The following is a 16,769-nucleotide window of genomic DNA, read 5'->3' as shown; positions in this document are numbered from 1 at the left end:
TCACCACTGAATCACCTACAGTTCCTAGTAGCTTAGCCGTAACATTAATAAACGACCATTAGTTTCTAGTTGTTGCTGAAGTTCCATAGAGCTGGATGTTTCCTGTGCCAACCGCAACAACTTGGTACGCTTGTTTCAGTCCTGCTACAGACCTCTGTGTAGCAGTGGAGCTTTATCTTAAATAATCTGGGTGAGTTAAACTCGAAAATTAAACATCTCTTCCTTTGTAAAACTTTTTTTTTGCAATCGGAAATGTATATCAATACTCAACTTCTGGATCTTGAGAGTGGCACACGACTAGGAATCAATACCGTGCAGCAATTAAGAAAACTCGAAAAAGTTATTATCTGGTTTATAGAGTCTGCCTTTCAAAGTACCGTATATTTTCTGTTTAAATATAGTCAGTAATTCTATTGAAGCGATTCATTCAAGAAAAAGTTTGATTTTTCCAAGGTTGGCAAATCTGTCCTCCGGTATTAAATGAGCTTTCGAACTCATTTTAATTTGCTTTGGACTGATATGTATCTTTCCTACGCTATGGTTGTAGATAATTATTTATAACTAAAGTACAAAAAAATATCTATAGAAAATTTTTGTATGATTTGCAGCAAACTAATTAAAGTTTCAAGTTGAACCGATGACAACAATCAACTTTATGAACACCTATCAGTTATTTAGACAAATGGGAATTGATAATCGAAACAATGTCATTCCTTGTAAGAAAAGAGGGAAGAGGAAAAAAATCCCGATTGGTACAAAAAAATCCATCAACTCTGACAAAAAGTTGTAACTTTTCAGAATGACAAGAAAAAATCATGTTTTGACTTGAAGCTCACACAAATTAACGCATGGAACGCCGATAGATGCGTTTTCGATCATCGTGCTAAATAAGAGAGACAGCTGAAATTTCATTATCTACATTTATCAAACCGAAATGAAGAATAACGCTCTCATAAACAAACTTTAGGCAACAGTTGACTATTGCTTTAATTAATATGTCGTTTCGTTTGTTTGGCTCCTCTATTTTAAATTGTTTTATTCCTTAGTAGAATACGAGTTTCCTTGCAGCTGTTTGGCTTTAAAGTTGATCGTCCGAAATATTGTGTAACAAGACTTTACGTTTAATTATAACCTACTCCTAAAAGTTGGCCTTGATTAGAGATGGTTTTGAAAACTATTTGAAACGTGCAAATTTTCGCTTTTATTTTAGGTCGTTTCCTCGCACAATAGGTGTTCTGCTGTGAATCGTCGATAAGAAAAATTATATTAAGCAACGAGACCTACCAAAATATCATCACTCGAGTAAGGGATGAGGTGATGAACAATCCTCACCGAAAAGGTGGATCTCTACCATTTTCACCGACATTGAAGCGAAAGTGTTAAACGCACCCAACGCACCCGCCTGTCGCTGTCTGTAACTCTTGACGACATAAAGATAGAAAACAATTAAGAGATTAAAGATTGTATACGTTTAAGACAACCCCTTCCCTTTTCCTCCTTCTCCCGGTCTCTGGAAAGTTTTGTTTAGTTTCATTTTCTGAAGGGCTCACGTTCTTACAACACACTAAATGTGATTAACTCACTGTCGCCAACTTATTCTTTCATATTCATCCATAGGTGCATTTAAAGGGTGAGCGCACTAATCCGTCACTTTCTGTTGCATAGAAATTGAAACAAAATTATCCGATCATATCGAAAGCTTCCGTGTTGGTCCGAAGATTTTTTCCTTCGATTTCATAGTTGGTTATTATGATTCGAAACGGTTAAGAATATATGAAGGTCATATATTTGAACTGCGGATAAAGACGTGAATGAAAGTGATCCTCGCAGTAATGTACATTACTAGGGCAGTAGTGAAAATAAGGCCTGAAAAAAAATTCAGGCCTGTACGGGATTTGAACCCATGACCTCTGCGATACCGGTGCAGCGCTCTTCCAACTGAGCTAACAAGCCAACTGGGAGCTGGTCATGATGTATTCTATTGGATGCAAGCAATGATGTTCAACTGGAATGGTTCCTGAAAGTCTGACCGCAGCACATGTAAGTGAAATTATTTTGTCATATAGATCTTAAAGGAAAGTAAAAGCAAAGATTTTTAGCGTAAAAAATTATCCTTGAAGAAAAGTGATGTAGCCAGGTCGCAAGGTAGGAATATGAATCCAGTCCGATCGATTTACTTCTGGTTCATATACTCGCTTTACCACTTTCGAAAGTACACCAAGGGGAACCTGATGAAAATCCTGAAAAATAACGCCTATTTTTCTCATAGGATTGTCAGTTACTTTCCTTGTTAATCCAAATAAAGAAAATTGTATCACCAAGTGAAAAGAATCTGGGTTCGAAATAACTGGAAAGCTCTCGTTCTATCAGATTTTATGATGATCCTACGCTAAAGAGACATTTCACGGACTTTGCGAAAACCCACCGTCAAATATACTAAGTAATATGTTGAAAAGGGTTAAACAGTATCATCCACTAGGTTAAGTCCCTTTTTTATTATTATTATCAGATCAATCAACATAATTATTTTCATCATTTTAATTCTTTCTATAAAAATTTCGTATTTCAACGTACCACCTTTCCTCTCTTAAATTATCTTGGGAGATTTCTTTAAAGTGAGAAGGATTGGAGCGTCTCAAATGAATCTCAGTGAGGCAGAGAACACGCATAGCATTCGTTCTGTTTAATTATGTTGTTTTGTTATAATGAAAGGTAATAACTAACCTCTTATCGTGCATGACATACAGGAAATAATGTTTGACAATATTGAATGTTCAAATCTATCTCTGATTTTGCTGATAAATTGATGAATCTTTTTTTGTATATTGGAAAAAGCTGCGACAGATATTTATTATCTCAGAGGTATGAAAATACACTTTTGTGTTATATTTTACAAATTGATAACTGTTATTCAAAACCAACATGACCATGCAGCTTGTCTTTACCAATACGACTGATCTTGAGCACTTTGACTGAAATTCGTGTAGTCAGTAATAAGTTAAAAAATTCGTACCAGTGATGACAGCCAGGAGGGTTTAGTACCCTTGTTTTCGAAAGACAACCTACATTTCAATCGCGACGAAGGTATTCGCAACTTTCTCTTGAATGAAACAACCATGACGGATTTGCCGATGGATTGATCTACGTTATAAACTTCACTGTTCAAGACCTAAGTCTCAGAACACTTATTAGGTTTATCCCGAATCGAAATCAAGAGCTGGAGAGGCTGGCTGAGTAAATAAATGTCTCAACCACATGACAAAGGTAAACACCGCAACTGAAAAAAAAAAAAAAAGAAAAAAAAAAAACCAATAGTTTGTGTATCGAACCCCTTCTATTCCTTAAATGAGCGCAGTGGTCTGCGTTTTATAGTAAAACATTTCCCTTTTCTTTTCGTTTGCTAATATCATATTTCTTCTCCTTGCTACCTCTCCTGGAGAATTGTTGTTCAAAGTTTCTAATGTGTGTGTGTTTTATTTTTGTCCACTGTTAACTTTTCAAACACTCCACGTGACTGAAGCTTTCAAATTGATCGCCACCTGTGCAAACGAAGAGATCAGAACCTTAACATACGATTGGAGTTCACAGGACAGAAAGGGTAGACGTATATGGATGTGGAATGTCCTCGTCAAACCGCTGAAAAACCTACCTAATTGCAAGTTGATTTTTAAAGCTAAAGGACTGTAAAATCACTGCTGTTTCAGTCTTAAAACTGAAAGAAAGCTCTTAATCGTGACCTCCTTTTTGTAGTTTGTTTCTTAACACTTCTGGACTCAGATTAACTTTAAAAGAATATATCCTCAACTATAAAAAAAATAACAATCATAACCATAATGTCATGAAAATAATAAAGAGAAATGAAAACATCGAGAAAGGATGCAACATATACAATTCACGCAGTTATCATGCCATGGCGAGGAATCTTTGCAATTAAGAAATATCGTGAAAATTCCTCACCCAATACATATAACAATTAAAAATTGGGAGCTGATCATTTTTTTTCAGATTTTACAGCTTTTTCCTGGAGCATCAATGTGCAAAACAAATCCATGGTTTTTTCGGTCATTATTATCACTTATTCGTTTGAACATAGTGTCATATCATTTCCATGTGGTTAGTTCCGGTTTTAAGTCACTCTTTTCAGAGCTCTGGGGCCAATATAGAGATTTAGAGGTAAATCGGATAAAGTGATAGAAAGCCATGTTCACCAATTAAAAGAAATAGTTTGCCACCGACAGATGGCCACAAATGTTTTAGCCATCACGATATTACCACATGCAATTTGTTGTAATTTGTTAATAACACTCAACGTTTTTTAAAACGTTGAATCTTAAAAGATTCAATACTTCAACTGACTAAGTAGTTCAGCTTTATTGTCATAATGATCTATTTTCAGAAAATTCAGGTCACAGCTATGATTGAAGTGGATGCGGTTTATTTCAAAGCGAATCTTTAATGTTGTTGTTTGCTGCATGAATACTAATATAGAAATGCTCTTAATGGACGACACCCATGTTTGGTGTCCATTTTACGTTCTAAGACAAGAGCAGCGCTAAGAGATATACTTTTCTGCAATTTTAAATTAGTGAATTTTTTTTCGGGAGGAAGGGGTTGCGGTGGATGAAATTCAAAGTTGCATCAGTAAGATTCTTTGCAGACAGAAGGCCTACACTTTGCCAAAGTAAAGGAAAGAAAAAAAAAGCCTTGAACGTTTGGAAACTTTTATCATGCATGGAATATACTTCTTTCTCTATTCATTTATTTACTAGCGATGTTTATGGCCCAGTTCAGCTTTAAGCTTGGTTGAATGGGGGCCTGAAATATAGGCTGAAAATATTGGCTTTCGATGGTTTTGCCCGACACTTAGCGTGTGAAGAAGCACATATGGCTTATCTTTTCCTTCACTACTTGTTTCACTTCTCTGTTTTTCCAACAATAAAGAAATGGATTTAAAGTTGAGTTAAAGAAAACCAAAGTTACTGCGACGGCCCATGCAAAGTTCAAAGATGGCGACTGTATTCCAGTGATTGCAAAAACGATAACGAGCGTTCCGTATGGAAGATAACACAATACCAATGAAACTTGGATACATAATGTGCTTGATACTGTTTTTCTGTATCGCCCCGTAAACTGTGGGCAACGGACTGAAATTCTCCTCGGTTCTCCCGGGAAGATATCACTTTTCACTTTGCTTAGAGTGCAATAAATTTTCGAGTAACAGAACGTTGATGATACTATGAAAAGCAGCATTAATATAGCAGTGATGACCAGAGGGAGAAGGAAATGGTAAAAGTACAAAATAGAAATTGCAACACCCAAGAACCAAAATGAGGTAACACAGATCTGCACTTTTCTCAAAGTTACAACTTGCCTGTATCGCACACCCAACAGAAGAGCTACGAGTCGGTCTATGCTGATCGCACTGAGTGTGGCCAGCGACACCCCTCCAAAGATTGTTGCCATGATGTGAGCGATGAGCTTTAGCACAAAACACGGAGTTGAGTGTTCCTGGGTCCACAGCAGGACAGTGAATAATGGCTGAGTCGTGAGACCCACACACAGGTCCGTGCTCGCCAGACAGCTCAGCAGTAGTTTATATGGAGGACGAAGCGTGGTCACTTCATAAAGAGCAATCATAACCAGAGCATTTCCCAAAACTGCACTTAGTGACAGTGGAACATTTACAATGGAAAACAATATCTTTTGATCTAGTCTGTTAATCCCATGGGTACAGAGTGGCTCCGGCATTGTCCCGAGGACATCTTCTTCAGTAAAGTTGAGCATTGGAGCCGACGATAATGGTCTTTCTCCCATCTCTACTTTCATTTAACACAAGTGATGACGAGTAAAGCTCTTTTAAGACGTTCTTCGTTGCGCCGGTGAAAGATTCTCATGAGAGAATTGGTAAGGATGATATGTTATTTATGGTAGTACAAAATTACGTAATGCTCGATTGGCGATTGTAAAGCTCTTTTAAGACGTTCTCCGTTGCGCCGGTGAAAGATTATCATGGAAATATCAAGACTTATGTGCTGATAAGAAAAAAACCAGGGATATTATGTAACTTTTATTTAAGAATGTAACCAAGCCTTCAGAGCATTTAACAGCTGCTCCCAAACAAATGTTTGAATATTAGATTCAAAATCCTGGGACTTCTGCCAATTTCTTTCGGTATCAAACGACGTAAAAAAAAAAAACGTTTAAACTCGCTTTCTCATTGTTTACTGTTTCAAACCAGTTCAAAATTAGATACACGTATTTCTGTCCTGAAAAGAACTTGACGAAACATAAGCTCCGTTAATAAATTTCGCTTTTCTTGTCATTTATTCAAAAAGGAACTAAGTAGCTAAAGAGCAGTGATTGTGTTATATCCCATTCTTATCCTGCAATGTATACACGCTGAAGAGGGAGAGGAAGCCTATCGACATAATATAGAACATGTCAAGTAGTTTCTAAAAATGTTCACATAGTAATTGGGTTCATCACAATTTTTTTCATCTGGGGCAACTCTTCCATTGTTAACTAGGTTTTTATCAAATGGTTGCGAGGAAAACTCAAAAATATTTCTTTGAATAAAGCATGCTCTCATTCATTTTCTCTGACATTTTCGGATCTTCAGAACATAAACTTGAGATAGATGATTTGTGATATGCTTGTTGAAGATGTTCTCGTGCATAATACAAGTTCTCTCTCTTTTTTCTTGTTAAGCATTAATCTCACCTGTCAATTTGGTAAATAGACATCCGTCGGGTAAAGAGCAGTATTTGTTCTTACTCCGACAGGTAATATTACCTCTCACTTTATATCCGGAAATTATGACGTCATTCCGTTGTTGCCAATGAAAATTTCGCTAGGAAGTACCCCAATTTTGAATAAGTGTTCATTAGTTATTATTTTCATTTATTAAATTGTTTTATCTGAGCGGAAGGTGAAAACTATCCCAATTCCCAAGCGTGATCATCCGCTCTCTCGTTAATTATGAGACTAAATGAAAACCTTAATTTCTTCAGTTTTTACATTTTCAAGCAGCTTTTCAGTGATTTTAGAAGAAAAGTCGATTGGCTTCTTCTAGAGGAAAGGAGAACGCAGAGAGTTTGCAAAAATAAAAATGCACAAATACTAAGTTGAAAGTGTCACCTTCCGGCGCTCCTTATCTGTTAAGAGAGCAGTAACTATATACTTGGAAAAATATGCTCTTCGTTTCGTTTATGACTGAGTTTCTTCTCAGTTTATGACATCGGCATTTCTTAGTATCTTTCTCCCTGTCAAAGGATTCGGAGAAACATTATATTCCGGGAGAATAAGAGGCGGTAAGCGACGCAGTTTGGGTGGAAAAATAGATTTCCCAACATGACAGAGAATTCGTGAGGATGATATGTTATTTATGATGGCACAAAATTACGTAATACTCGATTGGCGATAATGTGTTTTGCAGAAACTGCATTTAGTGACAGTGGAATATTTTCAACGGGCAACAATATTTTTTGGGCTAGTCTGTTAATCCCATGGACACAGAATGGCTCTGGCATTGTCCCGAAGACATCTTTTTCAGTAAAGTTGAGCATTGGAGCCGACGATAATAGTTTTTCACCTATCTCTACTTTCATTTAACATAAGTGGATGACGAGTAAAGCTCTTTTAAGACGTTCTTCGATGCGCCGGTGAAAGATTCTCATGAGAGAATCGGTAAGGATGATATGTTATTTATGATAGTACAAAATTACGTAATGCTCGATTGGCGATAATGTGTTTTTGAAGAAAAATGGAGTTAACTTCAGAATGAGCCTTTTTTAAATTCTGTCATTTTATTGTTAAGTGAAAGTCCTGTAAGTTTTTTGTGTAATTGTTCATTTGGTGTTGGTCGGATGTAATTACTTTGTTGAGTAATTTTTTCTCTTGACATCTTACTGGGTGGCTGTCATGCAATTTCAAAGCTAGGAATGGACTCAACCTTATTTCAAAGCCAATATTTTATATCTTGGGGCTGCTTTTTAGATAGAACCGTTCACTTAGAACCCATTAATTTGAGGTCTTTATGAGTGGGGAGCTCGCTGTAATGAGGAGGGTCAAATGGAAGTTACGACTGAGTGTGTGGTGAAAATAAAAGCTGCAAGAGTAAATCGCTGTCTTAAAGCAAAATTTTTTTTCAAGTCTGTTTCATGTTTTAAACTCGCAACACATTTTACAAAACGAGTGGTAGATATCAACAAAGATTAGTGGATCAATGTGCTGCCTTCGAATGTGTTTTTGAAATTTATTTTTCTCTGAAGCAATCACCTCCCCTTAGCGGTCAGTTTTTCCAGCACCAGGGGGATCAATTAAGAGAGAATATTTTTCGCAGTGAAACATGGGTTAAGGGGGGGGGGGGGGAGACTGCACTCACCTCAAATGCACGTTTGGGAGAGTTGTAGCCCTTCACCCCTCTGCTCCGCATTTATGGTGGGACTACCCTTCCTCAGAGTATCCACGAAGTCGATCAATGGAAAGCCAGCGGAGCCACATACCTAAGAAAACATCACCCCATACTGGGACGAGAACATTTGTTTGCTACCTAATACTCGTTTGCACTGAGGTAAAAAAAATTTTCCAAGCGAGAAAAGATTCATTGTCAGCCTCCGCTTGATGAACCACACATTTCTTTCCGTAGCACTCAATGAGAATAATGTAAAGGGCAATAAAAGTAATAAATTAATAAATAAAATAAATTTCAAGTTCACATATAAGATATAACATGTTTATGCAGTATATGTATTATCTCAGTTCTATTTACAAGTTCCGTCATTCATTATTTATTATGCCTTAATAATTATTTTTTAAAACTATAGTTTATTTCGATCCTACATCAAACGCAGTTCTTTTAATTTTTGCTTTCCATAAACGTGAATTGCCTGATTATGATTTGTAAAAGTATCTACCAACATAAATTATAATGGAGTTTATTTTCATTTACTGTCTCTCTTGGGCTTTTCCGCCACAATATGTTTAAAGTTGTATCACGCTGATGAAATGAAATCAAACTTTCAAAATTTCCATGAACGTTGAGCGAGTTGTAGCTCCCTACGGTCGAACAAAACTTCGATCCATCCAACAACTTCCAGCCAAGATATCAATTTTTTATGAACCTTGCTGTTGTAAGTTTAATATTTTTTTGTTTTTCATTGTTTCCCACATGTTGTTCGAATCAGGTTGAGAGTTTTTCGTTCGACTCCGCTAACAACATGCGACAAATAAACGTCTGATTGAAATCTTGGCTGATCGTCGTACGTCCCTTATTTTCCAACAATAAAGGACTGGATTCAAAGACGAATTTAACTGCACGAAAGATACTGTCAAATCCAAAAGAAAGGCGATGATTGGCGTATATTCCTCACTGATAGTATATATTGTCGTCATTATAACAAACGGCAGATAGCAAATCAGTATGGCGGCTTGGATCCACACTGCACTGGAAACTGTTTTCTTGTATCGTGCAATGTTCAGCAGACGGCTTCCTCGGTTTGGTACTTCTTTAAGAGGATGTTCTTGTATCTGTGTTTGGTGATGAAGAAGGACACGGTAGATTTTTACGTAACAGAATGCTGATGTTGTTATGCTCGATAACATTACTATACAAGCGAGGTACATGGGAACAGCCTCCTGGTAATAGTATAGTATTGCATTCGAAATGCTTGTAAACCAGGCTGCAATTACGAAGATCCACACTCGCTTCAAGGTTATAGTATGCCTATATCTTAAACCCAGTAAGAGGGCAAGAAGTCTGTCCACACTTATTGCAGTCGACGTTTGCAAGGATACACCGCAAAATATGAAAGTTAGCATGTAAGACACATCTCCAATGTAATAACACGGAATAGAGTTATCTGGTGACATAAAATAGCTTATGTATAGAGGCTGCAATATGACCCCTACACAAACATCCGTGCTAGCGAGGCAAATGAATAAAAGTTTCGATGATGGATGAAGCGAAGATACTCTTTGGAGCGCAATGATTATCAGGACATTTCCAGGAAAAGCAGTGATGGATATGAATAAATTTATGGGCAGTAGTATATATTGATGCTCACTTGTCAAGTAGGATGAACAAAGTATTTCATGGAAAGTCGAATTGTTTCCAGCCACTGAAAAATTCGCCTTCATTGTACTCGTTTTAAATTCAAATTTGGTGACGCTTTTTTAAACTAAAATCCTCTGAGCTCTGATGCGTGTCTTGTCTTTTTCTCATAGAAGCCCTATTGGTTTATTTGCAGACGTTCTCTCTCCTCAATGACCGTCAGTAGAGGGTCGCTGGAAGTATCCCTTAACCTAAAAACAACATAATTTAAAACCATCATGAGTAGAGCTGACAAAAAGAATAATGATGACAATAGCATGCACAAAACAAGTAATATTTTTAAGTCTACAAAGCATGTTTCGAGACTGTGCATGTCATTCTCAGTTGCAAATGCTCGTATTACGATGTGAATTTCGCCTTACAAATACGCTATTGAATTTCGAGATAAGATTGCGCGTACAGATTCGTAAACTAAATTGCCTTACTTAGCTTCCGTTCCATTTCATTAAAATTGTTCACGAATCTGTCCCAACCTAAATAATTCCTTATCTATTTTCCTTTTTTGTATGTCAGGACAAAATTTCTCTTGGAAAACCCATGCTATACTATGTACACCGGTCAGCACACATGTTGTAAATTTGATTTGAATTTTTTTTCATATTTTATTGCGATGAATTATAGGTTAGAAAAACTTTTTAAACAAATGATAAATAAATAGATCATGTAATTTCGAACAAAAAGATTGTAGCGATGAAGTGTTTCAGTTCTCATTTCCAAATAAAACCATACACCTAAACTATTGAATAATTTACAGCTTTTGCGCCCCTCGAGAAGTTAAAAAATGCTAGATCTGGAAAACAGCTCGGAGAACGAACAACAAAATATTGAAATTGCTGGATCTTCTATTTTTCTGATTTTAATTTGAGTAACTACAGTGTTATTAATTTCATTTATGAATTTGCTGTGGCAAAATCCACGCTCCATGAGTTGATGAAAGTTTTGTTGTGATAATATGATATAATTCGTGATAATATTTTTAACTTACTTGATTCCTCTTCGCTGTTGTGAGTCCTGAGTATGATCTCGATCGAAAAATCGTGAAATCGGTGGATCTTATATTAGCGTGGACAAAGAAGCTTTCAATAGCTAGCTGCATAATCACATTATGGAAACAGCTGCTGACCAGGCCTAAATTGCTGTCATTTCCGAATCGATCCTTCTGTCACGCAATGTTAGGCCCTAAACTGCATCATAGGACATGGTTTTCAGTCTCCATCTATCGACAGACACACTGAAAATTTTGATTGTTTTGTAAGACAACGGAAACATATTAAAGGAAAAACTCCGTTGTCCGCTCTAAGTGAACTCACATAACTATTAGTTTATTGTTGTCCTAATAAATTTCTTGAATTGCAAATGGGCGTCATTCATAAGATAATATCTATGTTTCTATTCAAATTTGCCAATTCTGTTCACAATTCTACAAGCACCATGCCAGTTGTGAAATGCTTGATTTTAACAATTCAAAATAATAATGCAAGAGACAAACCAAACTGCACGTCAGCAGTTACTTCATGTCAATAATAACTCACTTTAATTTCGATTTTGTTGGAGAATTGAGTATATTGGCAGGAAACGACTGACAAGACGACTAATTCATGCTGTCATGTTTCGTTTCTTTGTATATTCGTGACTTATTGGCTCTTAATTGTCTCTTGATAACTTTTTTTTAACAATTCACCGCTTTAGGGAGCCATTTACTGGTGTGTCTTTCGAGAGTGTTGGTAACCAATTGCAAATCAAAAGCCCTGAGATGTCTATCTGGTGACTAAATAAGATATGAATTTAAATTTTTTCAACACAATATAGTGTACACTGAAAACATCCGCAAATGTCGTGAAATGATAAAATTTTTGTTTTTACCATTCCTTGATATATAAAATTTTGTAATTTAAACGAAAATAAAAAAATAATAAATTAAGGTATAAATGATAATGGACAATTAATAGATTGAGAAAGCTTTGCAGCCGCAAAACGTCTTTTTAATCATAAGAGATTCAGTCGAAATAAAGGTACTTTGCATTATTTCTTGTTGTGAAAGTCGCTTATTGCAATTAGCACAATAATCAGGGTGATTCGATGAAGATCACGTCTGCATAATGAAATATAACATTTGCTCAGTTTACAATCGTTTTCCTTTCAAGCAGAGATCTAGCTTTTATGATTAGAGTCTTTGTTTTTGTAAGATATTTGTTCACCTGTAATTACAGATCCAGTCACGCCAATAATGATTCTAGTTATAAAATTTTGGTGAAAAATTACTCACTGTTGCTGCCCATGAAAATCCACCTCACCAGAGTATGAAACACAAAGAAGAAGTCAGTCAGAGCAAACGTTTACCGAGGTGAATTCACAGTCAAAATAACCATAAGGCCATTTAAATAATGGACTTCCTCAATAAACATGGACAATGCTTGTTTTTGTCGCACATTAATTGCCTGTAATGTAAATTTCTTTCTTATTTCCCCTATAGAAGCTCTCACGGCACGAAATACGTCTTATGCTTGGGAGGAATGCTTAATTCTCAATATAAAATGACCTACATCACTTCTCTTTTTTTTCACTGGAAAATTATAAAAATCATGATTATCAATCGATATAAAATCTATCTTTGGATAGAACTTTAGTCTTTATTTGTGTGAGACCTTCTCCTCCACCCATTTGTAACGCAGGATCCTTGAAACACAAACATAGATCTTCCTACTGGGAATCGCGGCAGTCGCCTCTTTGACCCTGGTTTGATCGCTAAAATTAAGAGCGTGTACAGAATCTAATTCACCCACAATATTTTGGTTTTATCAAGGATGTTGATGATGTAAATTGGCCTCCGTTAAAAGATTCTAAAGCTGACGTTTTTGAGCGTTAGTCCTTCGTCAGAGCGAATGACGAAGACGGTTAGAAATTAAAAACGGTTTAGAAATTCTTGCGGTGGCCAATTTACATTATCAACTCAGTTGATAATTACAAATCATCTTGTAATATTCCCCCCTGACACAGCACTACAATTTCTTTAGAAATTTACACCCTTCATACATTTTACGAATTTACCTAAGCCTTTCTATCGAAGATGACGTTATTCAACGTATGTTCTTGTTACTTCTGGGGGCTGAATAATCGCGACTCGAGAAGTGTACATTTAGATCGGACACATTTGATCAAAAAAACTTAAAATAACGACTTTCCATTTTTTCCATTGCTGAAAACTATTATTTAGTTTCCTTTAATGGTATTTCAAGTTAATAAAAGTAAGCCATTAAGTACAACCTTGATCAGAAATTAAGAAATCATCGAGTAAATCCTTCCAGTTCGCCTTTCTTTCGGAGCATCAGTAAATCTTTCCCGCTGAATAAGTTTTTCTTCAGACTGATACTAACGCACCAACGAGATCTCCCAATGGCAAAAAAGTCTCACTTCTCATATTAATTATGTGAAACTGACCTTCAAGTGAACATGCAGCTGTTAAAATACTTACTCTACTAGATTTTCAGAACAATTTTACAAATAAAGTAATACTAAATTGGAGTACATTTGGTCCTTTTAGTCATAATCATTCGAATAGTTATCATTTTAGTTTAAATTAGATAAGCCGCCATGCAGCTTTGTTTTATAATCTATCGGTTTTTTTCTGTTGTCATCGTATTGGCCAAGATTTGGGTAATTTTTCCACAATATAATCCGACAGAAAAATGTCTCTGACCTGGAATACAATGGCGGTCTTGAAAGCATCGTGGTTTCAAATATCTTTAACAAGCCTTAACAAGTACTCAAAAATGCTCTACTGGTTGTCATCCTCGACTTTAGTTGCACCGTGAAGAGAACTGATTGCATTCATTTAACTTAACTCCTTATGCCGCGAAAACAAGAGAAGGCGAAGAAGTTGAAAAGCAAGGGAATTGAAGAACAAACCATCAGCTAAATTACCATCTTGGGTTTTACTACAGAACTGCCGATCATACTTATTGTGGTAATTTGGGCAATTTACAACTAGTAAAAATTTGCAGGCGCATACCAATTTCTTTTCCTTTTTTTTTTGGAAATATCTTCAATTCATTCTCTTACGCTATAACATTTGCACAATTTACCGTTGCATTCTTTGAAAGGAAGCGATTTTAAAAGGATAAAGGCAAACAAGAGTAAATTACATTAATCAACAAAACTTTAGCAGCAGAGGAATTGCTTGAGTGAGTTTATCGCTGTTCGTCTTACTTCCTTAATTTTCCAGCAATACAATAATGGATTCAGAGAAGAATTCAACTGAACAAGAGTTATTGCTAGATCCGCGGCTAAGGCAAGAACAGGTGAGTGTATGCCAGAGGAGTAAGCTGTGAAGATAATTACGACGAATGGTAGATAACATGCTACCAGCACTGCCGATACCCAGAGCGCACTGGACACCGTCTTTCTGTATCGCGCAATATTGATTGGAATAACTCTTCTATTGGGCTGCTGGAGATGTAGCCGTTGTTGTACTTGCGTTTGATGGTAGCGAAGTGCGCGGTAGATTTTTACGTAACTAAACACTGACGTTGATACGCACAAAAACACAGCTGCAGTGGTTGTATATGCAAAGACATCACTTTCGTATATATATATGACTGCATTGCCACAGCTAACAAGCCAAGAAATAAATACGAAGGCCCAGATCAGCTTCTTTGTTATATAATGCCTGTATCTTATCCCAAGTTTCAGGGCGAAGAATCTGTCAAAGCTAATTGCAGTGGATGTGAGCAAAGATACTCCGCAAAGGGCTAAGGCTACAGCTGAGAGGGTAGATCCAATATGGCGACAGAGATCGGAGACCTCTAGAGACAACAAATAAACAATTGACAAAGGCTGTAATATGATGCCGACGCAAAGATCGGTGGAAGCCAAAGAGCTGTATAAAAGTTTTGATGGTGGATGAATCGATGTAATCCTTCGAAGAACGACGATTATCAAGAGGTTTCCAGGAAAAGATGTGATCGCTATAAGAACATTCACGGATGACAGAATGTAGATTAGTAATCCTTTCGGGTCACTGGAGCAGGAAAAAAATGTTCTTAATGGTACATCCCCTGTTGCATTCGCCATTTACACCCTAGTTCAGGTCTCTTGTCCTTCAAAACTTATTTGCTATTCATGTCCATCTATAAAGTGATCACGTAAAAAAAAATAAAAAATTATTAATTTTCTACTTTTTCCTAAACTTAAGGACAACTTGGTTCGTCAGCTGGTAATGTTTGCTTCAACATTTTAGGCGTCAAGTTCGGAAAGCTAAAACGCAGGTGTAAAATTATATAAATATACCTTTCGTGTCTCTTCCATCGAAAAAAAAATACGAAGTATTTTGTGTCGAAGACTGTTTTTCAAAATTACTTGCAAATTTAATTGATTTAGAGTTAATTATCTAGTTTAAATAAACTTCCATTCATGTAGGAGCATTTCTAAGTTAAAAAATTATGCAAATAAACGTCGACTTCTAGATTAATTTATACTTATCCTTGACATACACGGAGTAGATCCATTAAAAAAAAATGCATCAACTCAGTAAATGACACAAACTGTGACCTGCTTCTTTTTTTTTTTTTTCTTTTTTTTTTTTTACTGAGGGGTATAAGTAGAAGTGCACTCTTATTTTCAGAGACTCCATTGGGGAGTTGATGCCAGAATCACTCAGTCCAAGAGAATATAAACTCTTTCTTATTCTGATTAAAATTTCAAGACTAAGCAAACAAAAATATAGCCTTGCTTTTTTTTTTATTTTTTATGAATAATCAAAAAGAAAAGAAAATGAGCGATGTTTCCAGAGCTTGTGTCATCATTTCCAATTTTTGTGGTTTGCTTATAGGAGCTCGCTCAGAAGTGAAAAGTCTGCAAAGATTTTAGTGAGTAGGAACAGGTTATTTAGCATGGCATTTCGTAGGCGAGAAATTTCAGCTTTTCAATCAGAGAATTTCCCCCAAATCACTCAGTGTCATTCGTGCTTATAAATGGTATGATTATATGTAACTCACGACGGTTGGTTATAAAGGAACAATAAACTATGTGAGCCTGAGTAGTCATCGTAGAAATGTATTTGCTCTCAAGATATCATGATTAAACCGAACAATTGCAACATGAAAATAATGTCGAAATGCATATATATGAGTAAAGCTTACCCTTTTGATTGCTTCGTTCGCTGTAAGGAGTTTTTTTGCCTTTATTTCGTTGAAATCCAATGCTATATGCACAGCGTTTTAAATGAATAGAACTTGTGAGAATATTGGATTAATGACTCATCGTAAATGCATTATTATCTTAATTTTCACTTGCAGCTGTCTCAACGAGATCGTAATCTTAGTCGCCTCACGTAATCAAATAATGGACATCTAATGCACCTTGGTCCATCTGATGATATCCTACGACGATTCAAAGATCATTTTTATTTCCCAGCCGTAAAGCTGAATAAGGTCACTGCCATAATGCACGGAAGAGGTGTGATAACAATAAAAAACGAAAGAAAGAGACACTCGTTAACCACTCCGTCATTTTTCTATGGACCATGTATGCGTGGCGCTTTTTCGGAGGTGACGGTTATTCGTTTAATAACAATATACACTTTTAAAATATTAAAGGAAATATCCTTCCTGTACTTGTAGAAATCAATCTAGGTATTTGAATTCCCGAGCCACGCATAAAG

At 36.2% G+C, this 16,769-nt stretch overlaps 3 protein-coding genes across 3 annotated transcripts; all 3 read right to left on the bottom strand.

Moving 5' to 3' along the window:
• Positions 1 to 3,801: 3,801 nt before the first annotated feature.
• On the bottom strand, positions 3,802 to 8,066 carry LOC113664377 (trace amine-associated receptor 9-like). The gene has a single exon (XM_027179974.2). The coding sequence runs from the start codon at positions 5,824 to 5,826 to the stop codon at positions 4,864 to 4,866; it is 963 nt and encodes a 320-aa protein (XP_027035775.2). The 5' UTR covers positions 5,827 to 8,066; the 3' UTR covers positions 3,802 to 4,863.
• A 654-nt stretch (positions 8,067 to 8,720) lies between these two features.
• On the bottom strand, positions 8,721 to 10,137 carry LOC113664342 (melanocyte-stimulating hormone receptor). Its single transcript, XM_027179938.2, has one exon. The coding sequence runs from the start codon at positions 10,135 to 10,137 to the stop codon at positions 9,211 to 9,213; it is 927 nt and encodes a 308-aa protein (XP_027035739.2). The 3' UTR covers positions 8,721 to 9,210.
• LOC113664344 (adenosine receptor A3) lies at positions 8,721 to 15,181 on the bottom strand. The gene is made up of 2 exons (XM_089206915.1): positions 12,378 to 15,181; positions 8,721 to 10,302 (listed from the first exon to the last, which is right to left on the bottom strand). Exon 1 carries the CDS (start codon positions 15,179 to 15,181, stop codon positions 14,270 to 14,272), a length of 912 nt encoding a protein of 303 aa, XP_089063041.1. The 3' UTR covers positions 8,721 to 10,302; positions 12,378 to 14,269.
• Between the last annotated feature and the right edge of the window lie 1,588 nt (positions 15,182 to 16,769).

This window comes from Pocillopora damicornis, chromosome 5 (assembly GCF_964200805.1).
Source record: "Pocillopora damicornis chromosome 5, jaPocDami1.2, whole genome shotgun sequence".
NCBI lineage: Eukaryota > Metazoa > Cnidaria > Anthozoa > Scleractinia > Pocilloporidae > Pocillopora > Pocillopora damicornis.
The sequence above is the reverse complement of the archived record's forward strand: the minus strand, read 5'-3'. Positions and strand labels throughout refer to the sequence as shown.

Excerpts from the sequence above, each read along its gene's own strand:
- LOC113664377 (XM_027179974.2), bottom strand. The coding sequence starts at position 5,826 with ATGAAAGTAGAGATGGGAGAAAGACCATTATCGTCGGCTCCAATGCTC.
- LOC113664342 (XM_027179938.2), bottom strand. The coding sequence starts at position 10,137 with ATGAAGGCGAATTTTTCAGTGGCTGGAAACAATTCGACTTTCCATGAA.
- LOC113664344 (XM_089206915.1), bottom strand. The coding sequence starts at position 15,181 with ATGGCGAATGCAACAGGGGATGTACCATTAAGAACATTTTTTTCCTGC.